Source organism: Equus przewalskii, chromosome 13 (genome assembly GCF_037783145.1).
Source record: "Equus przewalskii isolate Varuska chromosome 13, EquPr2, whole genome shotgun sequence".
NCBI lineage: Eukaryota > Metazoa > Chordata > Mammalia > Perissodactyla > Equidae > Equus > Equus przewalskii.
This window is the reverse complement of record NC_091843.1, coordinates 46795865-46823668: the sequence shown is the minus strand read 5'-3', so window position 1 is coordinate 46823668 and position 27804 is coordinate 46795865. Positions and strand designations below refer to the sequence as shown.

Genomic DNA, 27804 nt, shown 5'->3' with positions numbered 1-27804 from the left:
TCTTTTTGCTGAGGGAGACTGGCCCTGGGCTAACATCTGTGCCCATCTTCCTCTACTTTATATGTGGGACACCTACCACAGCATGGCTTACCAAGAGGTGGCATGTCCACAGCCAGGATCCAAACCGGCGAACCCCAGGCCACCGAAGCAGGACATGCGCACTTAACTGCTGTGGCACTGGGCAGGCCCCTAACGGTGAAGTTCTTTATTCAGTCCCATTTACCATGCTCCCGATTATGAGGGCCTTGCATATGGTTTCCTTTGTCTGGACTTCTCCCATCGTTGGGTTAACGCCTCCTCATCCCTCAGATCTCCACTCTGTTCATTTCCTTGGGAAGTCTTCCCTATCAGCCTTGAAGAAAAACAAACCTATGACTCCTCAGCCATGTGTATGTGTACGTAGCTTAAGGACTCCAAGAGAGCTCTCCAAGGCTTCTCATGAAAAAGATTACCTTCAACTATTTCTACTGCTTCTTTGATATTTATCTTTGTGTCTAAGTGGCATTATTGACATTGTGCTATGGAAGCAGTTGAGTTTTTCATTCTCTTCTGCATAACATTATTTTTCCCCTTATCCTTCTAGTAGTTGTACATTGCATTTTAGTTTGGATCAGTTTAGATCAGTTTTTGGTATTTAAGGAATTAATTCAGTGTGTTCTGCTACAAATGCTTCTATAACACCTATTAGCTCATGTGTGACTGGAAGATAGAGAAACGATGTTCCTATAATTGGAGGTTGTGTTGATTTGTATATGACTTTTCCTAGTAAAGGGGAGCCAGAATATCAAGAGTAGAGTTGAGAGGGAAAGAAAACCCTCAGCTCCACTTTCAACCCTATTTTAAGAAGATCAAAAGTGAGCGCCTGCACCCAGGATTCCCTCCCCCAGAGAGGTGCACCCCCTTTGCTCTTGTAGCCAGTGTTGTGTTCCGAGCTCTGCTCTCTCTACTGTCTCCATTCCTCTAAGCCAGCCGGGCCACTCAGTTGTTGCTGTGCCTTTTTAAGCATCTCTGGAGGCAACTTTAGCCACGCTAGACTGACGGCCTGGTTTGTCCAACCATCCCCTGAGGTACTCATGGTTTCTGTTATTGCTGGTGCTCTGCTTACGCAGCTGCACAGGTTTTGAGTGGTTTGTTCCAACCTTGTTTTTTCCATTCGCTCTGTTAATTTAAATGTGTGCAGAATTCAAGTTTTCAGGAACACATATATTATGTTATAGCAAAATGCCTGTACTATATGAACATAATCCCCAGCACAGTTCAGTACTGTACTATGATTTCCTTTTCTTCCCCATACCTTTTGATTGCCTATGAAAATAGTATTTTTTCCTACTTACTTAGTTTTGTCTAATTATATAGAAAGACTTGACACCAAGGTTAAAACATCAAATCATTTGGAATTGTGAGGTTTTCTATTAGTTTTATCTTATTAAAAACATTGTTTGGAGCCTTCTGCTTTTCTCTAGTCTAGTTGCATTGCATGAGCATTGATATTTTGTGCGTACAGTTCTAATTGTAAAGACTATTTCCTCGGTATTTTGAAGGCAAGCTCTGTAGTTTTCTAGCTTTCGTTGTTGCTAAGAAGTAGTAATGAGTGAAAAATTTAAAAAGCTTGTAGGATCTTCTTTTTAGTTTAGTTCTGAAATTTCACAATGCTGTCCCTTGGTGTGGGTCTCTTTTCATCCACTGTGTTGGTCATTTGGTGGAAATTTTTCAGTCTGAAAATTCATGTCCTTCAGTTCTTGGAAACTTTCTTAAATTATTTTATTGATGATTTTCACCTCTTTTATTACTTTCTGAGACTCCTGTTATTCAAATGTTGGACCTCTTAAATAGATCTTTTAGTTTTCTTAAAATTTTTTTTCTCTACTAGATGTTCTGAATTTTACCTTCCAGTTTTTGCTATGATATTTTAAATTTCTAACAGCTTCTTTTTATTCTCTTGATGTTGCTTAATAGCATCCTGATCTTATTTAGATTTCATGGATGCAGTTTATCTTTTCAGAAGTCTTTATTTTCCTTCATAGTTCCTGTTTGCTCCAAGTTAATTTCTTTTTCTCTTTAAGTCTTTGTATCTGTCAGTACGGGAAATGGAAACCACTAGATATTTTAAGCAGAAAGGAAAACAATATGGGATGTAGGTGCTCAGAATAAATTATTAGAAGGGCTAGAGGAGCACTAGCAATGCCTAGAACACTATAGAACTGACCTTCTTTGAGAGCTTTTATGTTTGAGGCCACCACTGGAGCCACTGATTTAAAAAAAACAGATTATAACTACAATTCATCAGGACCAGGAAGCTGCCACTGCTATTGCTGTGTGAACAACTGCCTCGTGACACGCAGCAAACTAGAGAATGGATGTTGGAACACTTTTCCAGAAAAAACTTCACAGACTGGAAAAACTTCACAGACCAGTAGCACTTTTACAGGTGTAAAGATTCCCAACACAATACTAGCAAACCAAACCCACCATGTAAAAGGACTGTACACCATCACCAAGTGGGCTTTATCCTGGGAATGCAAGGTTGGTTCAGTCTGCGAAAGTCAACAATGTAATATACCGTATTAGTAGAATAAAGGACAAGAACTTTATAATCATTTTAGATACAGAAGAAGCGTTAGACAAAGTGTACCACCGTTTCATCATAAAAATATTCAAATAAATGAGAAAAGGGAACTTCTTAACCTGATAAAGGATATCTATGAGAAACCCTGTAGAAATTAATAAAAGAAACCTTAACAAAATTGGAGTCAGGAAGACCGTTAGGGGGAGCTCTCACACCTTTTCATACGTCATCAGTTACTCCAAACAGGAAGAGACTTGCGCTCGCATCTTCGACAGGAAGTAAAACTACTTTACTACTGAAGGAAAATTTCTTTCCCACCTTGGCAATAGTTCAGCCACTGAGAAATGCTGCAGTTCAGCCAATGAGAAGCTGTTGCCACCTTGAACTGTTACTTTCCCCCAAAGTACTTTCATTTAGAACAGCTCCTCCTTACTCCTCTTTTTTCTCTATAAAAGTAAGTTCTCCTTTGTTTTCTGGATTTGCCTGTGGTTTGCCACAGCATGCACATCCTGGATTGCAATTCTTTTGGCTATTCCTAAATAAACTTGTTTTGAGGGTGAAATAACCAGCAAATTTGCCTTTTAAGTTGGCAACTTATGGCTAACTTCATACTTAATAGTAAAAAGACTTAACAATTACCTTACTTAATGCTAAAAACAAAAAAAGCATTTATTTGTTAAATAAGTAAATGAATAAGTAAATTTGATAGGATGGAGGCTTGGTGGAGTCCTCTTAATTGAGACTGAGCGCCTAGCACAATAAATACCATGTTAGTTTAATTTCCTTGAGAGCAAAGGGCAAAGTATTATTTTGTTTGTAGACTTTGCCCCTAGTGCTCGCTGGATAGCTGCTGAGTTGAATTGAGATGAATTCTAAAATAAAAACAAGGATTAAAACGATGGACTGCAGGGGCCAGCCTGGTGGTGCAGGGGTTAAGTTCGCATGTTCCGCTTCAGTGTCCCTGGGTTCGCTGGTTCGGATTCTGAGTGGGAACCTATATACTGCTTGTCAAGCCATGCTGTGGCAGGCATCCCACAGGTAAAGTACAGGAAGATGGGCCTGGATGTTGGCTCAGGCCAGTCTTCCTCAAACCTCCACAGTATGGCTGATGAGTGGAGTAGGTCCACACCTGGGGTCTGTGCTCATGAACCCTGCCGAAGTGAAGCGTGCAGAACTTCAACCACTCGGCCATGAGGCCTGCCCCAAAACTCTTGAGAGCTAATAAATTTAAGTTCACAAGGTTTCAGGACACAAGAGCAATATACAAAACTCAGTTGTATTTTTATACACTGCCTTTTTTACGGAAATTGATGAGCTGAGCCTAAAAATTCATATGGAAATGCATGATACCCAGAATAGCCAAAACGTTCTTGACAAAGAACAAAATTAGAGGACTCAGTTCCTGGTTTCAAAATTTACTGTGAAGGGGCCAGCCCGGTGGCATAGTGGTTAAGTTCGTGCGCTCTGCTTCAGCGGCCTGGGGTTTGCTAGTTTGGATCCTGGGTGCAGACCTAGCACTGCTCGTCAAGCCATGCTGAGGTGGCGCCCCACATAGAAGAACTAGAAGGACCTACAACTAGGATATACAACTATGTACTGGGGCTTGGGGAGAAAAAAAGTTTACTATGAAACTATAGTGTGTGTGGTATTGACATAAGGACAGAAAAACTTAAGATTTTTAACAACCTTGCTTGGTGGCAGAAAAATTGCAACAAGGACCAGGAACGTGGCCCCCGTGATACTTCTGTCATATCACTTATGAATGCATTCATTAGTTTAGAACCTAATTTGCATCCAGAATCCTAGCTGCAAGAGATTCTGGGAAATGTAGTTTTTTTAGCTTTCCAGTTTAGGAAAGCACAACTAGGAGGGTGGAATGGACATTGGGTGAGTCAATCCACAGTGAGAGTTTTTCTCAGGTGTCTGATGACTATTCTCTGTCCCCTTATATTCATAAATGAGGCTGTAAAAATCTGATGGGAAGCTCTATTCCTGAGTGGAGCTTCTTGACCGAGCTTCATTGTAGGTGAAATGGCAAGATCATTTCTTTGGGAACACCCAATGTCAGTGTCTTTCATCCTTTGCTCTTGGGCTTTGGCTGTCCAGTGTACTATAAGCTGAGGGAGGTTGAGAGGGATAACAGCAGCTGTAAAAGTCCACTGACTTCCCCTGCTTTTTGAGTATGATACTACTGCCTTTGGCTATGCCAGGTGACTGCCAATTCTTTTTTTTTTTTTTGAGGAAGATTAGCTCTGAGCTAACATCTGCTGACAATCCTCCTCTTTTTGCTGAGGAAGACTGGCCCCAAGCTAACATTCGTGCCCATCTTCCTCCACTTTATATGCAGGATGCCTACCACAGCATGGCTTGCCAAGCGGTGCCACGTCCGCACCCGGGATCCAAACTGGCAAACCCCTGGCCGCCAAAGCGGAATGTGTGCACTTAACCACTGCGCTGCTGGCCGGCCCCTAATTCTGAAATTTCTGCTTTACTGTCCTTCAGAGAGTAAACGTTTCATCTTTTTCTGTGGTGGATGAGGGGCCATTAGCCCAGCAGCATGGAGCTGGGTAGGGGTCTGCTTTGCTTTATAAATAGATTTTCAACTAGTCCTACTTCAGAGTATCAGGGTATCTCTTGCTATCAAGAGTATCTGCAGTATAAATTATGTTGTCCTTCTCAGATATCCCTGTGTCTGGCTTAGGAGTCAGCACTCTTGGGTTGGCTAAGCTTGTTTTTCACTCATCTGTCTGCTTTTACTTTCCAAAATTTTGTCATTTCCTCTTCCAGTTTTTTTCACTGTGAATTTGTACCTTTGCTGTTTTAGTTGAGTTTCTGGAAGGGGGGATGGAGTCATGTTTAATGTGCCATTTTTACCCAGAAGTTACATCATGTTCTCTTGCAGCACTGTGTACTTTCTTCTCTTTCTGAGAGTTTGTCAGGAAAGGTGCTGACAAGTGTGATTTGTTGATTAGGACAATTTTGTATGACTGATTGATTCCCTTGTTAGAGTGGAATCTCTTTGTGAACAGGGCTAGTGTCTGGTTTTTCTTCCTATTATGTCAGCACATTTCTTAGCACTCTCTAGGCTCCCCCAAGATAACTATTGACTTAGTGATTACTATTTCTGTAGGAGGCTATTTTCCCATAAGACTGGGTTGCACATAACACATAGAGGAGTAGTGAGATAACTAATGATACTAGTAATTGTATTGCTAGATAAAATCTAAGTTTGAAAAGTGATTTTTCTGGTGTGAAAAATGATTGTTGGTTTTAATTATAGGCATAAAATCAGTCTCTTTCTGACCACACTATACAAAGTAATCATCCTCCCCTTTCTTTGGCTCCTTGTTCTGATTTGTTTTTCTTCAGAGTACTGATTACCCTTATTATATATGTATTTGTTTACTGTGTGCCTCTGCTCAGTAGAATGTGCCTTCCTGAGAGCAGGGACTCAGTGTATTTTGCTCACTGCTGGGTTCCAAGCACCTGCATCAGTGGCCTGACATATGTAACAAAGTTGAAGTTGTTGGTTGTTTTTTCCCCAGTAAGTCATTTTTTATTAGGACTTAAGCTGTAAGCGTCCACTCCCCACTCCTGTGCCTATTCATGTAAGTGAATTTCTTTTGTTCAAACAAATAGTTCTGTGGTCTTGTTTCAGTCTTATTTAGTATTTTTCCTAATTTTAATCTGATTTCAATTAGGATTTGCCTGATTCTGATTGGGTGGTTGCTAATTTGGTGACTATTCAGCTTATTGAATGAGTAGCAGAATTTGTTACCACTGGAAATGAATCCATTGAAGCTTTTGAGTTTGTACAAAAGAAAAGCATCTTAGTCTTTTTGCTTGTGCCAGAGGAGACCCTTGTTAGTGGAAATTGTGATCACATGACTTTCCAGAGACTTCTGTGTATTAAAATACATTTATCTTAATTGCGGAGAAGTTCATTAATTTTCCTTAGTAGAAATATTGTGTATCACATCCCTTCTGCCTTTGGAAGGGAAGGTGCTTTGAGGACAGTATTGAAGCTGATGAATGAATTTGAAGCAAATGCATATTTAGTATGCAGTGTCAGTCTGTTATTAAATAGATTATTTAGTTTCAGGACAGAAGTGTTTTTTGGGGGCATATTAATAACCTTTGCCTTAAACTCAAAATAAAGTTTGTTTTTCCTCTAAAAGTCTGGCCATCACTTGATAATAGCGGGCATGTTGATTCTGAACTCTGGGTGTGGAGAGAGCCTCAGAAGCTGCATTATTTGCTAGTCACTTGAATACTGTTCTCATGTTGAGTGGTGTTCAGCTGCCACCAGACAGCTGTTCAGAAGACCTTACAGTATGTTAAAACACAGAGCTCAAACAGCTGGACCTCACTGGCCTGGCTCTCCATGTAGAGTAGCACTGTTTTGAGGGATTTAAAATTCATTCTTTTGGGGATCTGATTAGAAATAAAAAATTTGTATAGAATGTTTTCTGTTGTATTATCTGATTACGTGTGTAAAACTAAATGGCTTTTCCCTTTCATCCCCTTTTAATTTATTCGTTTTTCTAAGTAAGAATGGTCCTGAAGTGAAGTGTTAGTGGTGAGGGCTAAGTTAAGAAAGGGAGCTGGACACAGGCAGAGAAGGAGCGTCGCCCTGGCGTTCCTTTGTTGGTCTTTCATCTTCCTTTGTAGTCTCATTTCCATCTAGGAGATTATAATATGTGCGTTAGGGAAACTTGTCAGTCTGTATTTGTTGAGTGTCTATTTTTATGTAAGATGAACCTGACAATCTATCATAGGGTCTCAGAATTGCTAAGAGGTGATCTAAGCAGCCAGAGAGTTGCATAGTATTCTGCTGTAGACCCAGCTGCATTTAGGTTGGTCCTCTGGGCCGTCTTGGGAGCTTGTAGGGACAACTCTCAGATGGTTAACGGTACTAGGTTCTGCTGCGAAGGTACATCCGCACCGTATCACTGAAGCTAGGTCTGTTACTCGAGTCACTGAGATAGAATGTTAACAGGAATGTAAATGTATCCTTTCCAGCTGATTATTTTTTTTTAATGGTCAGATATTTGATTAGATCTAGTTGCTTGTTACAACTGGTGAAATTCAAACTTAGTTGAAGTGAAAGCTAATTTTGTTTATTAAGGGAGGAAATTCTTTCTTTTTTGAGGAAGATTAGCTCTGAGCTAACATCTGCTGCCAATCCTCCTCTTTTTACTGAGGAAGCCTGACTCTGAGCTAACATCTGTGCCCATCTTCCTCTACTTTATATGTGGGATGCCTGCCACAGCATGATATGCCAAGCGGTGCCATGTCCGCACCCGGGATCCTAACCGGTGAACCCCAGGCCACCGAAGCAGAATGTGTGAACAGAACCGCTGCACCACCAGGCCAGCCCCAAGGGAGGAAATTCTTAATTAGAATAGTGTGTCAACTATATTTTATAAAACTTCTTCCCCGGCTGCAGTTGGAGTTTTGGCTCTTCTGTAAACATCTACAGTAAATGGCTATGTTTTCTGATTTATCTTTAGCAATGACCATATTTCCATCAGTAGATTTGCATGTTGAATTTAAATGAAAACATAGGAAGGTCTCCTTATCTGGAGGTAGGAATAGCTTAGTTAAGCAGGTCAGTAACACTGAACAAATCCAGTTTGGAAATATAGTCAAAGAAGAATGCCCACCAACCCCTTAAATGATAGCTTCTGGTAACTCTGGATCCTTTCTAAGTTGCTCTTTGTTCCGGGGGGTTGTCGATGTTCCTCCCTGCTTAGGTGAAGCCTACAGCCAATTTCTGTGTGTATGTTTGAGGATGTCAGTTCGGCAGGTTTCTGTACTTTGACCACGTGCTGATAAGTAGACCAGGACTTCCTGCATCATATTTAATGAATGAAAAATAATGCAGTTAGAAAACGATGACAAGATTATGTTCAAAATGTTAACTTGCTACATGGCCCCTGTGTATTCTTGGTATTGGCAGCTCATGTGGCATATAAAACTCATTGATTCATGGCTTCTTATCAGATGGAGACTTGAGTGTAATCTAAGAATCTCTTTGTGATCCATCCAGTCTAGGAAATTGGCAGGGTGATAGGGAGGACTTCTAGGAATGTGAATTTTAGAGATTATGGAAGTGTTATTTTTTTTCTTTTAGGAAAAGTCATGATATTTTACATAGCATAAAAAAAGCACAGTGGGTTTTTGGGGGGAGTTTCTTTTAAGAATTACCAAAATAGTTATTATCTGCAGGTTATCTATGCGGGAGATAGAGGAGTAGTAAGTCATGGACGGCCCTTGCCCTCAGAGTTCTCTGTCTCTTGAGGTAGCTAAGTACATGCACAAATCTGGAGTGGTATGATAAGTGTTACATAAGTATGTGCAAGGTGTGATGGTAGTGTTCACCTCTCCTCCGTTTCCTTCTTGAGCCAGGGCACATAAGGTTAGCTTTTATTTGCAGTTTTAAGCACATTTCCAACTTCTGATTTGTATTTCCCTAGTTTGTTCAGTAATGTGAAAGTTATAGCTTTAAGAAAGAATTTATAGTGGAACAATGTATATTTTTACAGAATAAACAGTGATATAAGTGAATAAGAACTTGACATTAGATTTCAACTGGTATCATTGTGTGGCTCAAGGTACCACGAATTAATTTGCATATCCTGCTCATCCCCTTTAGTCCACCACTGCTTGTGTTCTCTGGTCTAGATTTTTGTTGAAGAAATCACCATGTTCTAGTCATTTAGATGTACTGTCTTAGTTTTTGGCTTCTTGTACTTCCCGTACTCCATAGGATATTACACAGTATCTTTCACTTGTGGTATAACATTCTGAATTTGAAACCATGTGCATGTATTACTATCCATTAAATCAATGAAATCAAACACGCAGAACATGCAGTAGCCTGTAAAATTGCTGTGTTTTTTTTTAATTCAGTATCTTTCTTTTCTTCTTCTTCTTGTTCTTTTTTTTTGCTGAGGAAGATTCGCTCTGAGCTAATATCTGTGTCAGTTTTCCTCTATTTTGTTTTTTTTTTTTTTTTTTTTTTTGGAGGAAGATTAGCCCTCAGCTAACTACTGCCAGTCCTCCTCTTTTTGCTGAGGAAGCCTGGCTCTGAGCTAACATCCGTGCCCATCTTCCTCTAGTTTATACGTGGGACGCCTACCACAGCATGGCTGCCAAGCAGTGCCATGTCCGCACCCGGGATCCGAACCAGCGAACCCCGGGCCGCCGAGAAGCGGAACGTGCGAACTTAACCGCTGCGCCACCGGGCCGGCCCCTGTTTTCCTCTATTTTGTATGTAGGTCGCTGCCACAGCATGGCTGACAAGTGGTGTAGGTCTGCGCCCAGGAACTGAACTTGTGAACCTGGGTCACTCAAGCAGAGTGTGCCAAACTTAACCACTATGCCATGGGGCTGGTGCCTCAGTATCTTTCTTGTTGGGCCATTTTGGTTTCTGGGAAGTACAGGTTTACTCTCCTGCCGTGAGCCACCACATTGAGAAGCATCACATTATGAATTGAGATTTAAATATTTGATAGTGGTGTAGTAGAATTTTTTGTAATTGTGAAGTAAGTAATTTTGAGTCAGTAGCTTTTGTAAATGCTGTGTGATACTCTATAAAATATGATTTTGTTTTAAAGTCATATGTATCTCTGCCCAGCTCTGGTCATGTATGTAGGGGGATAAAATAATAATTCCTCCACAAGCATCAATTGTGTTCTATGGAGTTCCCGGCTTTAGGACAAAGCACTTGTATGAACTAGGCATTTTTATAAATTAATGACTGTATGGGATTTTTTTTCACAGTTGCGTTTTCTTCCCCTCAGCACGTCTTTAGTGAAAGGCTGCCATCGTGTGGTTTTAAGAAATAAAGGATTTAAGAAAAAAATTATTGTGATAATTAGTGCTGAGATTTTATGTATATAAATGAAATGAATACTATTCAGTCTTCTCTTTAAATTGCATTTGCTTATTTTTTGGACAGTTTTTTCCTTCATTTTATTCTATTATTACAAGATTACTTTTTAAATTTCTATCAACTGAAGATTCCTTTTTTAGCCTACTCTCAAACATCAGTAGTAAAAATACTCTTCTACAATAGCAGTTTTAATTAAGAGCAGGTGTTGAGAATTTTGATATTATTAAAGCTTTTCTGCTGTCACTAATTAATGATAACAGAATTATTTGGATGAAAAAATAGTCCTTTAAAATATAGTTATTTGACAAAATATATCTAAAGGAACCTTAATTTTGTAATGTAGAACTTCATTTAGTAGAAAGTGATATTTAGAAGGAAAAAAACCCCTCAATTTGAGTCTCATTTTTGGGTAGTTAAAAATATAAACTGAAATAATGAATTTTTCTTCAAAATTTAAGTAGCCATTATTTGTAGTTAGGGACATCTTAAAATCACCTCTTATGTAAGAAATGGAAAGTGCTTGCAAGCTTGGGGTCAGTTCTTATGTAATATCAAGGGAGTTCTATGTATTATCAAGTCATAAAATTACTTTTTAAAATAACTTTTCATTTTCGTTTATGTAATCTCGTTTTACATCTTGATATATGTCTCCTGTACGTCCTGGTTTATAATATTTGCTATATTTAAAAATGATAAATTTCCACTTCTTCAAAAATGTTGTCGTTTAGTGAAACACGCAGTGCCTCTATAGAACAAGGAGAACGTCTTCTCACTCAGAGACAGCCAGGATTCTGGTACATTGGTCATTGGTCCTGTGGACTTCTTTGACCGAGAGTCGTTAGTAATCATGGAAGGAACTAATTGTTATCCACCAAAAACTAGGTACACTGCTGCTGACTTGCTCCTCTAATTTTGGTAGGTTGTGGCAGCCTTTATTGAAACTCCCTTTTTTGTTTCCCTCTTAAGCAGGGAGGGGGAAGGTCTCAAGTCAGGGGTGTAATTTGATGTCTTGCCCTTTTTCACATGTCTTACAGTTATGCTAAGAAAGAGTCCGATCTTAATGGAGCCCAGGTCAAGCTTCGAGAGTATGAAGCAGCACTGAATTCTAAAGATGCAGCACTGGCGACCGCGCTTGGCGACAAGAAGAGTTTAGAGGGGGAGTTGGAGGATCTAAAGGATCAGATTGCCCAGGTAAGGCAAACGCTGCTCTTGCCGTGTTTGGCCAGGTAACTGTCCCATCTCTCTTGATTGATTGATTTTTAAGTTTATTTTAAAAAAATTTACTAGTTTCCTTTTTTGGTGGCTTACCAGAAGGATAGTCTTAAGGTAGCTACTATGCGAGCGTCCTCACCTCTCGGCCGTTGCATCTGGGTTGTGCAGGTCTTGTGCTGCTCCTCTTCCTCTCTGTTGGGCTTATGCTCGTTTTGTTTCTTGCTCTCAAAGCCTATTTGATTATTGTATCAAATGTGAGGTAGGAAAAGAGAAGGTCTCATAATGGTGCTCTGCATGCAGGAGAAAATGAAAGTGGGCGCTAACATCGTTGGTTTGAGTTTTGAAATCCAAGTCGTAGGTGTCTGGTCGTTCCCTGTTGCCAGTTACCGAATTTGAAGGTGTTTTGGTGTGGCGCTCTGTGGGTAGGACTAGTAATTGAATACACAGTTCTGTGATAAAGGTTATAATGAGGGAGTTATGCATTTTTATATATATATCTAAATGTGTGTTTGTGTGTGTGTGTGTGTATAGAAATTAGGTGTCTATTAAATTCATTACTAAATGACTGCTGTGTAATTTTCATCAATTCCTTTTTCTTATTAGTTGGAAGCCTCCTTAGCTGCTGCCAAAAAACAGTTAGCAGATGAAACTTTACTTAAAGTAGATTTGGAGAATCGCTGTCAGAGCCTTACCGAGGACCTGGAGTTCCGTAAAAGCATGTACGAGGAGGTAACTGTATATAATTTTACTTTTTTAAGGAATGGAGGGGGATCCCAAAAGGCTTTGTTATAACTATATATATATTTAAAAAATGGAAGAAATTCTGTAGGTAAATTATTCATGGTATTGCTGCTAAAAGGCTGCATATGAGAACTCCAGCTGTTATAATACACAAACGTGATTTCACTCGATCTCCCCTATAAAGATTTGGTCACAACAGTTAATTACTGTCAACCTGTTTAAGCGTTTGTGTTAGTTATCTGTTGCTGTGTAACAAATCACTCCAATGTTTAGCAACTTAAAACCACAGAAAGAGCACAGACATTTATTCTTTCGCTGTTTCTGAAGGTCAGGAATCAGAGCTGCTTAACTGGATGGTTATGTTTCCGGGTCTCGTGAGGCTGCAGTCAGGCTTTCAGTGTGGGCCGGAGGAAGTGCCTCTGAGCTCATCTACAGGCTGTTGGCTGGAGGAGTCAGCCCAGCACCGGCTTCTCCACAGAGCTGCTCATGATTTGGCTCTCCCCAGGAGTGAGTGATGAGAGAGAGCAAGACAGAAGCCTCATTATCTTCTGTAACCTCGTCCCAGAAGTGATCTGCTAGCACCCTCCATCACTCAGGCCACTCGTGGTAGTGTGGGAGGGGATTGCACAAGGGCCTGAATGCCAGGAGGCAGCACCCATTGGGGGCTGCCCTGAAGGCTGGCTGCCCACAGCATTTAGAGTTATATGTGTATTTTTATTTTTATTATTTATTTATTTAACAGATTTTTCTTTTTTTCTTTTTTTCCCCAAAGCCCCCTGGTACATAGTTGTATATTTTAGTTTTGGGTCCTTCTAGTTGTGGCATGTGGGATGCCACCTCAGCATGGCTTGATGAGCGGTGCCATGTCTGCGCCCAGGATCCGAACTGATGAAACCCTGGTCCACCAAAGTCGAGTGGGTGAACTTAACCACTCGGCCACAGGCCAGCCCCTGTATGTGTTTTTTTTTTTTTTTTTTTAAGATTTTAGTTTTTCCTTTTTCTCCCCAAAGCCCCCCGGTACATAGTTGGATATTCTTCGTTGTGGGTCCTTCTAGTTGTGGCATGTGGGACACTGCCTCACCGTGGTTTGATGAGCAGTGCCACGTCCGTGCCCAGGATTCAAACCAACGAAACGCTGGGCCGCCTGCTGCGGAGCACATGAACTTAACCACTCGGCCACCGGCCCAGCACCCCCTTATCTGTATTTTTAAATGTCGTTTATAAGCTTTAACTTCTGTGGCCGAGCCTTGGGGGGATAGGGTGAAAGGTTGAAGGTAGCAACTGTTGCCAAAAAAGAAGTAATAAAATTGAAGAAAGGGGAATGTATATTTCCTCAAAATTGAAGAGGGTTGGAATTAACCCAGGGTGGAGAACATGCAATTAAATACTTAATGTTTTTAGAAGTAATATAATTTTGAAAAGTGTCATTTTAATGACTTAAAAATAGGAATTTATTGTAGAAGTTAAAAAAGTTTATTTTTATTGGAGAAAAAAATATGGTGGAAATCTGACCATTTTTGTAACAGTATAGTATTAAAACAAAATAGGTATTGTTGGGGCAAAGTGCGCTCACTGGACAAGCAGTCAGATTTAGACAACTCTTGAGTCAGTTTCTTATTTAAAAATGAAACACCAGTACCTGCTATTTTTTCTTGAAGAAGTGGTGAGGGTCACAGTGGAATATCGTGTGCCAGCTCCTTGTGAACTATAGTGAATGCTATCATATAATTTTAAACTACAGTTTTGCTTTATAAATGGAGATATTTTTATCTTAAGTTGACTTACATTTTTGTTTTGTTAAAATTATGCATGATCTGTCATTACTTAGTTTTTACACTGTGTGTGGACTCCTGCATCTTTAAACCCAGCAGGAAGGTATTCTTTTCTTTGCAAGTCACTATTCTACATAAAATAGTAGATGAAAAATGGCATCAGGAAGAAGTAATGTAATGTTTTTAGAGTGTTTGGGTAGCATCTTTGAGTGTTTGGTTTTTGCTTTTTGAGAATGAATTTAAAATATTCCTCTTTTTTTTTTCACGTGGAGGATATAATTCTGTTCAATAAATATGCCTAAGTTCCTTATAATGAACAGTGAAGGGGGGACAAGAAAGAGGAAGAAGAAAAGCAGAAAGAAGAGAAAAGGAGGTAGACAAACATCAAAATCATTAAGAGGCGCTCAATATTTGTTGAACTAAACCTTCCTTTGCATGTTTTCATGATTTCAGTATCATTTGCTTCACAGCTATGAGCCCTGAGAGATTAATAGCAGAACTGGAATTTGAACCCTGGTTTTCTGATTCTGTCAAGTGCATTTTCCTCTGCAAGGAACTGTTGAAAGAAAGATGAGGAAATGCGTAGAAAAACACACAGAAGGATGATAAACAAGAACGTCAGTGGGTTATATCCCCCTCTTGTGGCCTCTTTTATTATTGCCATTAAAGACATCTGTTCAGCTGTAAGCCACAATGGAAATTTTATTCTTGGAATTGTGTTCCTAGCCATTTTATTTTAGTTTTGGATAGTCCCTTAAAACCTAAAATGAAAGATTATGCCTACTATTTCTATTCTTTAATAATGAATTTTCGTATGTACTTGAGATACTAAAGTAACATTGTTAATAAGATTCTGTCTCAATTAATATTGATACCTTAGCACCCGTTTTTAAAATGTCACGTAAATTAGCTTGTTATACCTCTTGCATCTCAGTATGTCTAAGAAAGTAGTTTTATTGTGCATGAATCTTCTAGTTGTTGTCCTAAGTTTAACTTTTCATGTGGATTTTTTTAAAGAAGTGTCCTTAGAATCGTCAATACAACAGTTTAGAAGGACAGTTACCATTTAGTGTACGTTGTTCTCCACGATTGCATGGTACTTTAGAAGTCTTCCAGGCCATGCCTTGCCTTCAGAGAAATAAATAGCTATGCTACGGGAAAAAACAAAACAAAACATAAAATTTCTAGGGCTTGAGATGCTACCGTTTCTGTCGTTAGTTCCATCTCAAAAATCTTCTCATTTGAAAACAAAGGCAAAAAAGTGTCTCTTCACATGCCTGTCCTAGGACGGACATGAAGAGGGCGATTTATAAAAACTTCAGAGGGCCTTGATGTCCCTCAGACTTGTACCAGTGTAGCTGTGATAAGTAACTTGGTTTTATGTCTTTTTTTCCTCCCCAGGAGATTAATGAGACCAGAAGGAAGCATGAAACTCGCTTGGTAGAGGTGGATTCCGGACGTCAGATTGAGTATGAGTACAAGCTGGCTCAGGCCCTTCACGAGATGCGAGAGCAGCACGATGCCCAAGTGAAGCTGTACAAGGAGGAGCTGGAGCAGACTTACCATGCCAAAGTGAGCAGTCTCCTGCGGACTGGTTCCCACTCATGCAGCCGTTGCTTCCCAGTCACCCTGAGAACATGACTTGGTGTTTGGTTTGTTCTGGTTTTCTTAAATGAATTCCTCTAGTCGCCACGAATATAGAAAGTGGATTTTTTTGAAAAAGCAGTTTTCTGTAAAGTAAATGTTACTAGAAATTATTCAAAGAAAGTCGGGTTATTCCGATTTTATCAGAAGTCAGGGTTTATCTTTTCATCCCATTGATCATTCATGTCATGTCATAGTAGTTAAACCCAAGCCATCTGAAAATACTTTCTTACAATAACCAGTACTAATCGTGCTGTCCTGCTCATCCATCTAATAGTAAATGCTGTTGGATTGCATCTCGTTCTGATTTCACGTCATCCTTGTGTGTAGGTTCTGACCACTGCACTTTGGGCTTCTTTGAACAAAGGCCAAATGGAAGATCTCTGGTAGTTCTGCCTCTGCCGCTGTTATTCATTTAAAAAAGATTATAGAAACTTCCCACTCTTATTAGCAGAACATGCAAAAATCCATAAAATCAACAACAAGTACCGGCTTTCCTAGTAAATGAGTTTACCTCAAGGGGTTAAATGTTACAAGATTTGATTGAGAAGACATTATTGGAAGACTTAGAAAATTAGGGTCATAGTAGTGTTGAAAATCACTTCCACTGTATGGCCTCAAACTGTTCATGTTGCTTTTAATCTGTTGTATGATGTAGTAATTGGGTGGTGAAAGGGAGAGATCTTTTAAACCCTACATTCAACTGTCCAACACTTATTCAGTGCTGGGCATCATGCTGGGCAGTGAAGGAGCTAAAGGCAGGCGCTGTCCCTAACACAGACTGTGGCCTCAAAGGGAGCCAGGGAAGAGACGACACATAGCCATGTGCCCGAGACGTGCAGAACAGAAGGTTTGGGAATTTGGAGGACTAGGATGTTGTTTCTACTTGAGGAGTTGTGTTTTGCTTCTGAAAGGAAATGTTTCTGTCTGGTTTGAAATAATCTGTAAATTAGTACTTTCTGCTTAGAGCTTTGTAATCCGTATTAGATTTGGTGGGTTGGGGTAGTGTGATACTGATTTTCCCACAAACATCACTATTAAATTGCTACTGCCCAGTTTCCTTATTAGCAGTGTTATCTGAGACACTAGGGATATAATGGATGAAATGTTGAAGTAATAGACTTTTGGTCTAGACCAGGTGTGTTAGCACTGTTAGAGCTCATACATTGGGAATTGAGTCGACAAGTGAGAAAGACTTCAGGTAATTCATATCATATCAGCAGACTTCATGATGCTTTTCCTGTTTCATCAGCCAGTTACCAGCAGGGCTTAGGCTTGAAACGAAATGCCTTGAGATGAATCATCCTTCCTCATTTGTTTGTGCGACTTCACCAGCTAAGGCTGACCCTGTCTTGCTGCTTCTCTTAGCTGGAGAATGCCAGACTGTCGTCAGAGATGAACACTTCCACTGTCAACAGTGCCAGGGAAGAACTGATGGAAAGTCGTATGAGAATTGAGAGCCTTTCATCTCAGCTTTCTAATCTCCAGAAAGAGGTAAGCTGCGTCCTCCCCTGAGAAGAACTGCAGGTGGGCTTGAAGGATGCCCCCGCGGTGGTCTCCCTGCTTTGCTCTGCCTGAGGTCGCTTTCCAGAGAGGGGAGTATTTTCCTTCGCCCTGCTTCACACTGCTGCCCAGATTTTTTCATTTTGCCTTAAATAAACATCCTCTGAGCAGAGACTGTTATTCCTAAATTAGTAGATTGCCCAGGGCTAAGGCCATTGCTCTTGAGGAAGCACCCTGCTGGTGTCTTCCCTGGGCTTACCCCCGGACCCTGGTTTGCTGACCCATCCGGCAGCCTCATCTCCACACAGTGCTCTTCCCAGTGTTCTCCTTTTTCATCACATTAGGAAACCATGATGGGGAAAAACATGCAAAAAGTCTTGTGGGTGGTAAATACTTTGTGTTTCTAGACAAATTCTCTGGTGCTTCAACTACTTAGTAGCTTGGATCTTGGGAAGTAGCGTTAATTTGTGTATAAGTTAAGAATTTAGTGACTCAGTCAGTCATTCGTACAACTAAGTGACAGGTGGCGTTGCTGGCTGTGTTGACCAGGTGCCTGTCAGGACATGACGGTGTGCTGTAGGTGCAGCTTACACAGGTGTGGACACTGCTTGAAGTGTGTCAGTCCAAGGGTGATGCTGTGGACACAGAGCACAGAGACAACCACCCAAGTACTCAGGAGGCTGTAATAATCTACTGCTCACCTTAATTACATGGGAAGTAACTTCAGCTTTTGTTTTCCTTAAGGGAGGAAATTTTGCTGTTTTCAATTTTCTATAAACTTTATTTTATTATTATTATTTTTTTAAAGATTGGCCCTGAGCTAACAACTGTTGCCAATCTCTTTTTTTCTTTCTTTCTTTCTTTTCCTTCTCCCCCAAAGCCCCCCATTACATAGTTTTATATTCTAGTTGTAGGTCCTTCTGGCTCTGCTGTGTGGGACACCGCCTGAGCATGGCCTGATGAGCAGTGCTAGGTCCACGCCCAGGATCTGAACCAGCAAAACCGTAGGCCACCGAAGCAGAGCTGGTGAACTTAACCACTTGGCCACGGGTTTTATTCTTGATTAAACTTTTTTCTTTTTATTGTTTTATCTTTAGTAAAATCTTTTTCTGATTATAAAACTGAAGACATGGGCCCTCCCGGTGGCGCAGTGGTTAAGGGCGCACGTTACGCTTCAGCGGCCCAGGGTTCACCGTTTCGGATCCTGGGTGCGGACCTATGCACCACTTGTCAAGCCATGCTGTGGTAGGCGTCCCACGTATACAGTAGAGGAAGATGGGCATGGATGTTAGCTCAGGGCCAGTCTTCCTCAGCAAAAAAGAGGAGGATTGGTGGCAGATGTTAGCTCAGGGCTAATCTTCCTCAAAAAAATAAAACTCTAAAAAACAAAAAAACCTGAAGACGTTTATTGTAGGAATTTAGAAAAGAAAGCAGACAGTGAATTACATAAAATAGGGTAATATATATAAAAAAAAATTAATTAAAATAGAATCTTTTACATTACCTATCATATGTACTTTATTACTCACAACATAAATTTACAGATTATTTTAGACCCATTTTGTCCTGATAGTATTTTGAGGTTTTCATGTAACAGAGCTGGAAGGACCTTTGAGTTCTCTTGGTCTGACTACAAACCTAGGCAAGTTTAGTGACTTGTCCAGAGGCTGCAGGCTGATCAATGGGTTTCTCTTCTAGTTGCCACTTTTTCCCTTTATACCTCACTCTCTTCAAAGATTTTCTTCTAGGAATTTAACAGATAATCTTTTCTACTACACCGTCTTAACAGGTACCATTCCAAAAATAGGCCTCTCTATTCTTATTCTGAGTTGACATTTACAACTTCTCTCCATTTAAGAAAATAATATTCTAGTTATCCTCTCCCCCTCAAATTTATGTCCTCCCCCACTTTTTGGGCTGCTGCTTAATGCCCTTGCCTATGCTGGGCATGGATGTTTTCCAGGTGAGGAGACTGAGACTGCCCTGTGGTTAGTGGTCGGCTGTGAACTTGGTGGCCACGTCTTCCGACTCAGGTTCAGGGCTGTTTCCTTGTTTTCCTGTTAGTCATCTTTCCATCCTCGCAAGTGTTTTTGTTAACTGCAGGTTAGTGGTTTTTAAACACTGTTAGGCGGGGCCCTGGGGGTTTCCAGGAGCTACCTCCTTAGGGAACAGGAGAAAAGCACCTCCTTCGGCCAGAGTAGTTTTAAATTTCTCTGCGTTGGGTTGGGGATGGGGGAAACCTTTCTTCTATTTGTTACTGGTATCAGATTTTTATGATAAATAATAATATCTTGAGGAATAGCTTCAGTAGTTGACAAATTTTAGCCTTAGATCATTAGGGGAAAAAAAGGCTCTCTCTCTTAATGTTTCCCTCTTGTATGCCTTAAATAGCGTTTGTTATTGAATCATCAGTTTCGTCATGCTCCCTGTTAGGCCATAGAATTTCCTTTTGGTTACGTCACTCATGTTAGTGAAATACTTCTTAAATTTCGTTTAAAACTGTTATAGCCTTTAAATTGCTGACTTTAGAAAATATTTTAAAATAATTTCTACATGGTGGCAGTGTTATGTTTTGGAATTAGGAATTTCATGTGTTGCTTACAGCATTTCTATCATTTCCCTCTGGATTTTGACTTTGGCCACGTTAATTGCTTGGTCAGCTGGGCCTGCAGAAGCCTCCAGTGGCACTCTGAAAGCACCTCCAATTTTTGTTTTTCTAACACCCAGACTCTGGAAACTTCTGTTGCAGCTAGACCATAGTAAACTAGTATAATTATGTTATATACTATAAAATAGAAAAACAAAGACCACGAGAAGTCAGTCATAAAATCTTAGAGCTGGAGGCGGGATCTTACTGATAGCCTAGTGAGAGCTCTTCGTTTTCCGAATGCGGGTGCTGGTTCAGTGAGGTTGATTGCAGCTTGCCCGGAGTCTCAGAGGCAGCTCATGGCGGGTCTTTCTCAAGCTGTGTTCTTTGTATTTCACTACACAACAGGCATAGTGCAGCTATTTAAAATAGCATTTAAATATTTCTATTTAAAATACAAAATGATTCAGAGTAACTTTAAAACTTTTGTATAGCTAGGTTTTGATTTTTCCCTCTTAAGGAACTTTATAACACTGAAAGCAGACAAATAGATGCATTTTTGTATTTCCAAACCTGGGCTCAGAGGTTATCGCTGAGTCTTGGGTAGTTTATGTCTCTCATTAACTGTCCTTTAGATTCCACCTTCTTGCCCGTTTTTTCTTTTCGAGGAACGAAAATATAAGAAGGCTGAGAGGAAAAAAATGGATTTCTCCGTTTATAGCATGGTTTTTGCAAATGTAGTCAAATGCAAGTCCTCTCAGGCGGTAATTATATTTAGCATGACTTTTAAGATGAATGCTCGCTTCTGATATAGAATGTCAGGTGCTACTCTGGATTTTGATTAATTGATTATTTTTTACATAACCTTTTTATTTTGGCATAATTCTGTATTTGCAGAAAAGTTGGCAAGATAGTACACACAGTTTCCCTCTCTCTCGTAGCCAGTTTCTCCCCATTGTTAGCATCTTATGTTACCGTGGTACGTTTGTCAAAACTAAGACACCGACATTGGTACGTTACTATTGACTAGACTCTAGACTATTTGGATTTCACCAGATTTTCTATTACTGTCATTTTATTGTGACAGGGTACCACATGTCTCCCTAGTCTCCTCTGGTCTGTGACAGTTTTTCAGGCTTTCCTTGTTTTTCATGACCTTGACTGCCTTGAGAACTGGCCAGGTATCTTGTAGACCGTCCCCCAGTCTGGCTGTGTTGGGTGCTTTTCTTGTGATTAGGCTGGGGTTATGGGTTTTAATTGCCCTTCTTGTCATATCCTATCAGGGATTACATGACATCCACATATCATCATTGGTCGTGTCAGTGTTTGTCATTGGGAAAGGGAGTGTTTGCCAGGTTTCCCGGCTGTCAGATTACTATTTTTCATTTTCCATACTCTTCTTGGGAAGCAAATCACTAAGTCCAGCCTTCTCTCAAGGGTGAGGGGCAGGAATTAAGCTCCACGTTCTGAAGGGAGTATCTACATTTATTAAATGGAATTCTTCTCTGAAGATTTGTGTATGGACTCATGAATATTTGTCTTACACTTTAGGTTATAATCTAATACTACATTATTTTATTGTCTCGGATTGTTCCAGCTTTGGCCCTTAGGAGTTCTGTCCGATTGGCTACCATGTCCCCTTTTTCTTGGGTGCTTCTTTGCTTTCTGGTACTATAAGATGCTCCAGGCTCACCTTGTCTTTTCCCCACCTCAGCACTAGGATCAGCCATTTCTCTAAGGAGCTCTGGTTCTTTTGGTTGGAGAATGAAATATAGAAATGAAGATCTGGGCACTGAGTGCTCATTGGTACTGGGGTGTCATTGCTTCTAGGCCCTCTTGTGGGCAGAGCTAGGTAGTATGTGTGTATGTCATCCATGTGTACACACTTATCTGTACTTGTATCTCTGTCCACTTGTATCTTTATTAAGCTAAACACGAGTTCATACGGATGTCTTTGACTACCTCTGTACCACAGGGTTCCTTTTTGGCTTCCCTCCTCGCTTATCTGTAACTTCTCTCTGAGAGTAAGGAACCTGGTTTCTACCATCCTGTTGACTTACTTGTTCAACCCCATATACATGTAAAGCAGTTTCTAAATTTGTAAGCTGTACTCCTGTGAGAAATAAATGTACTAACTACAGTGCGTGTTTCTGCACAGTGTAGAGCTCCTGTTTGTCTTCGGCCTTCCGTATTTACTTTCTGCACAATGTGTGCCCTTTCTCTCCTCCTCTGATGTAGCCACTTGTGATTCTAAGGGCCTAAGCTATCCATCAGTATTTTTGAGTTGTTTACCCTTGTCGTTTTCTGAGGCTACTGAGATGAATTCTGTCTTGGACAAATGCAGAAGAATAATTACCTAGTGAACTACAGGGTTTCTAAGATGAACTTTCTGGTATAGGATGTGTGACTTGTTGTTTTTTTTGGTGAGGAAGATTCGCCCTGAGCTAACATCCGCTGCCAGTCGTCCTCTCTTTTTGCTTGAGGAAGATTCACGCTGAGCTAACATCTGTGCCAATCTTCCTCTAGTTTTTGTATGTGGGATGCCTCCACAGTATGGCTGATGAGTGGAGTGGAACCCGCGCATCTGGGCTGCCGAAGTGGAGTGTGCGGAACTCTAACCACTCTGCCATGGGGCTGGCCCTTGATTTCTCGTTTTTTAAATACCAAATAAAGTTTCTACATTTACAGTAACTTTTTACAGACCACACTACGATGTATCGTCTTTGTGTGCTGATCGAGCATGAGAGAGCAGAGCAGTCCTAAAGGGCTGCTGTCTCTAAAGGCATAACCGGAATCCTTTTCTTTGCTTTCTGAATAGTTCCAGCAATTCTCCAAAACATACTTTCACCCACCCTTTGGTTTGTCAGTGAGTTTCCTGTCTTTTTAGTTTTTTACTGTTGTTAATGTATACTTTTGAACAAGGCTCAGCTCGTAGGGGAGCCAGACTTGACTTTTACTAAAACCACAGCTTAAAAATTTACTTTATTTGGCTAAATACAGAAAACTTACATGTACATTTATGACACTTAAATTTGATAAATATAACGTTTTTTAGTCTAGTATAAGCCAGAACTTTCCTGAGGGCTGTATTTTATGTTGGAGGAATTTGGGGTTTTAATTTCTTAAAATCTCATGAATTCTAATGTTAGCGATTCCTTAGGCTTCTTGTTTTCCAGTCCAGGAAACGGTTTAAAATAGCTGCCTTGTGCTAATGTTGGAACGTTCCTAGAAAGTAAATGTGTTCCCTTGAATCTGAAGTCTAGAGCATGTTTGGAGAGGATTCAAGAGTTAGAAGAGTTGCTTGCTAAAGAAAGAGACAACTCTCGGCGCATGCTGACTGACAAAGAGAGAGAGATGGCGGAAATACGGGATCAGATGCAGCAGCAGCTGAACGACTACGAACAGCTGCTTGATGTCAAGTTAGCTCTGGACATGGAGATCAGTGCTTACAGGAAACTCCTAGAAGGCGAGGAAGAGAGGTGAGTGACGAGGGTGTCACCCTACCCCCTGGTCTTCTTGCAGCCCCCACCTTTTTATTTGAAGAAGAGTAAATAGGATTGGGTTGTTTTGTTTTGTTTTTTTGACAATTAAAGCAACTTTAAATATTTTCTGTGTCATTTCTTTTATCACCTCGTGTAGAGGTAGGTAGTAATAGATTGTATTTCTACCTCAACAACAGAAAATGTTCAAGTAGTCTTATTTTATTATTTCAAATGCTGGACTATCTCAAGATGGAGTCTTTCCTTTGAGATTTTAAATGTTTTGATAATTTAATATGTTGCAGGATATCAGCTTTGCTGAAAGAGACTTTATACTTATTTTTAAAATCTTGTTAGCATATAAATTCTTTAAACACCTGTTCTCAGAAGAAAGTTCCAGAGGGAAAGTACCTGATTTAGATTAAAAAGCCATTTGATTTCAATATTACATACAGTGTGATTATAATTTTGATAAAAAGAAAATACAGATATGAAAAGAATAAGAAAGTATATTGAATATAACAGTGGTTGTGGTATGGTGGTGGCAGATGGGATGATGGCCCCCGCTGTTTTCCAACTTTCTACATTATGGCTATCTTCTATTCCTAGGGAAAACATAAAAATTTTTATTATTTTTTTTTTAAAGAAAATTGGTAGTGGGCATCCTAGCATTAATAAAATTTATCTTAGTTAAGTTGTATATCAGCTTTGTCTAACAGATCGTCAGTGATGTTTTGTTTTAGAAATCTGTGTGCAGGATACTGAGGTAGGAAGGGCATATGTGTTTCATAAATGGAACATTTTATTTCTCCCCTGTAGATTGAAGCTGTCTCCGAGCCCTTCTTCTCGTGTGACAGTATCACGAGCATCCTCAAGTCGCAGCGTGCGTACCACTAGAGGGAAGCGGAAGAGAGTCGATGTGGAAGAGTCAGAGGCGAGCAGTAGTGTCAGCATCTCTCATTCCGCGTCAGCCACTGGGAATGTCTGCATTGAAGAGATAGATGTCGATGGCAAGTTTATCCGCTTGAAGAACACTTCCGAACAGGTAGAAAACACAGACCCATTTTTTCCCAGCACGGCTTTGCTGCTTGGTGGGCTCTCCTGCAGTTGTGATAACCCCTCAGCCTTTATTTGGATTCAGTAGTCTTCAGGCACTAAGAGTTTCCCTCCTCCTTTTTACTTACATTCGTGAAGTAGAAATTAAAACAGGAGGAGAAAAAGGAGGTGGTGCACTTAGTGGTTTAAAGATTTCCTTCAGGAGCCCTTCTTTATGGAGCCAGGGCTCCTATTCACACCTGATTTAGAATGAGAAGAGTTATTTTGTCCCAGTGGCCTTCCAGAGGATGCATTGTTGTTACTCCTGCCCTAACCAGACCTGTGAAAAAGTTGGAGTGTGGGTGTAAATGGGGGATGTTCTTTGACAGCTGTTAACTTTATGAAAGGAAGGAAATAGGAGCCCAGACTCAGGTATATGCAGGGAGTGTCTTTCTCTCTAAATAAATGAATGGACAAATGGTAATGGTTTAATTTATATCAAAAATAGTATGAAGACCTGTCTCGAAATTAGTTGTTTAAAAGTAAACATAAAATACTCATAGCAGGGAATGCTGCAGTTTCGAGCTGGAGCTTTCGAGAGCTCAGTAGTGAAGGTCCTCCCTGGCGAGGCATCCGTGCAGCTGGGGGCCCCGAAGGGGTGTGAGATGATGTTAGAGAAAGGCAGGTCTTGGGGAAAAGGGGGTGCAGTGGGATGGATGTCACTTCGTGAAGCTTGTGGTCAGGATTTATCAAACATTGTGAAAATCACTCCTTTTCTCACAAGAGCTATTAAAGCCATCTTGCATATGAGTGAATAAAGGATTTGGATGGGCAGAGGAGCACTGGCTGTTCTGCTCCTAAGGAGAATAGGCTCTAAGCCCTCCTAGTCACGACTGTAAAAGCTCAAGAACAGAGTAGCGTCTGCTGCTCCATTGTTGTAGTTTGACTGTTTTTCAGAAGGCATAGTAGCCGTGTGGAGCTGTTCTGAAGCTGGCTCTCAGCCTGGCTTGTTCTCTCTGTGAGTTAGAGATGGATATAAATTACTGTAGTTAATTGCTTTAATACCCTGCACCTTTCCTCAGGTGTCAGGCAGGTCTGGGCAGCCTGGGGGCTAGAGTTAATAGCTAGCACTTGGGACCGGCTCATTGCATCATTGACCCTTTTTGAGCCTCTTACGCTTTAAGGTAAGAGAGTTAAATGTGGGCAGAAGTGGTATAGATAGAGAAGAAACATATTTTCTTCCTTCTGTTTCTAAGTTTATGTGTCTGTATTTTAGAAGCTTAAAGTAATGAAATATTAGATGTTTATAATTGTGATTATGACAGCTAGATTGTGTTGTAAATTTAAAAGGCCCTCCTGATCTAGCAGTGAATATGACTATTTAATTTGGTTCACATTTCTTTTTTCCACTTTTGTCCTTTTTAAAATTAAGTACCTTAATAATCAAAACTGTGGGATCATCGAATTGCTGTTTTGCTGAATGACAAAACCATGTTTTCTTTTTGTACTAGGAAAATACGAATCGTGGGAGTACAGCCATAAAGCTGTCTTAGTTTAATTGCCTATATGAGTTCATTTATTTGATTATTCCATAACTTTCTGTATATTTGAAGTGACCTTTTTAAAATTTTGTTCTGTGAATAGGATCAACCAATGGGAGGCTGGGAGATGATCAGAAAAATTGGAGACACGTCCGTCAGTTACAAATATACCTCAAGATATGTGCTGAAGGCAGGCCAGACTGTTACAGTAAGTGCATTTTGTCATTTAACTTCATTGTCTTAACTAACAGTTAAAGTAATTCAAGAAAATTTTTGGCTTAAAGAGAAACATTTTAGAAATGGGCATTAAAACATCTTTGACGTTATTAGGGAATTACAAGTGCTATTAAAGATTTTAAAATTTCTATCTTATTGAGAGTGGTAATTAACTATTAAAAGTGAAAGAATTGACCTCTGAATTCTTTTTATTTTGTCTACTCCAGTAGATAGAAAACAGCTGTCTCTTGACTGATAATTGTAGCCCAGTGTAATTCAGGAGCTACTGCTTGGCATAAAGAACTGTTAGGAAGATAATCTCTTAATGCCAGGATAGGCCTTAAAACCAGTCTTCAGCCTTGGGCGAGCATCAGAATCATCTGGGTAGTGTTTTGATGTCCAGAGCCCACCTCACCCTTGGTCACCATCTCTGGTCTTGGGATAGGGACCCATGTTTGAAGAAAAGTCGTTAGATGATAGGCACTGCTTAAGGAATCATCCTTTAAACATAATCTTTCAGCGAGAGTAATGTGGTTTTTACATAGTGTCTGAGGTTCAAGATATAGTGAGAGATGGGCTGTTTGTTCTGTTTTGAGTTGTGAAATACCACGTCTTTAGTAGTTAGAAGATACCGTTATCTCACTTTTTAGAGACGTATGCTTCACTGAGCAAACACAAGATTCCCTTGCTTTTACTTAGCAAGTAGATTTAGCAAATAATAAAATATGTTGGCTTTGCTAGAGATGTTAAAGAAGTCACTATTTTCATCCCTAAAGAATGTAGAGATGACTGGCTCCTTTTATTCCTTTTTTAAAATAAACGTTTTGAGTTTTGATTGATACAAACCTTACTTAGTGTTTAAAGATCAGAGGCTCAAACAGGTTAGACCTTCTCTTTAAAAAAGGTATTCATAGGACTTGATGCCGCATTGTGAAAATATCAGATGTAATTTTGTAATAATGGTAAAAATGGGAACAAATATCCTAACTACACTATGCTTTCTTCTCTTCAGTAATTATGATAGTGAGAGAAAATTGCTCAGTCCTATTATAAAAGCTACATAATGTGGTGGGAAGAATTTGACATTTTATTTCAGAAGATTCAGATTTGAGTGTGCTCTCTATCTCTCTAAAGTAATGTGAAACCATTAAGCCAGTCATCTGCGTTTTCCACTGGATATAGTTTCTCAGAGACTAGATATATAGGTCTAGTGGAGAACTCAATTATCATGTAAAATAATGTAATGCATTTTTTTTTTCTTTAGGTAGCCAGCATTAAATGTGATAAGCTCTTTGGAACATGGTAGTGATAAGTGATCTTTCTGTAAAATTGTACAAGGCAATAGCAAAGATCACTCTAAAACTCTAGAACACAAATAAGAGAACTATATATGTAATTTTAAATTTTCTTGTAGCCACATTATGAAAAATTAAAAGAAAGGTGTGAGATTAACTTTAGTACTATATTTTCTTTGACCCAGTATATCTTAAATATTACCATTTCAACATGTGATCAATATAAAAAATAATTAGTCAAGATATTTTACTTTCTTTTTTCCAAGCTGAGTCTTCAAACTCACAGATATCCGTACTGATTAGCCGCATTTCA

General features: G+C 39.9%; 1 protein-coding gene across 2 annotated transcripts in view; it reads left to right on the top strand.

Annotated features, from left to right (window-relative positions):
* The window catches only part of LMNB1 (lamin B1), a 48854-nt gene that overhangs the window by 11739 nt on the left and 9311 nt on the right, over positions 1 to 27804 (top strand). For both annotated transcript variants that reach the window (XM_008530090.2, XM_070569361.1), the window contains exons 2-8: positions 11501 to 11657; positions 12282 to 12407; positions 15593 to 15763; positions 17204 to 17329; positions 23184 to 23404; positions 24224 to 24449; positions 26084 to 26188. In XM_008530090.2, coding sequence (XP_008528312.2) covers positions 11501 to 11657; positions 12282 to 12407; positions 15593 to 15763; positions 17204 to 17329; positions 23184 to 23404; positions 24224 to 24449; positions 26084 to 26188 — 1132 coding nt within the window. The remainder of the gene's footprint in view (positions 1 to 11500; positions 11658 to 12281; positions 12408 to 15592; positions 15764 to 17203; positions 17330 to 23183; positions 23405 to 24223; positions 24450 to 26083; positions 26189 to 27804) is intronic.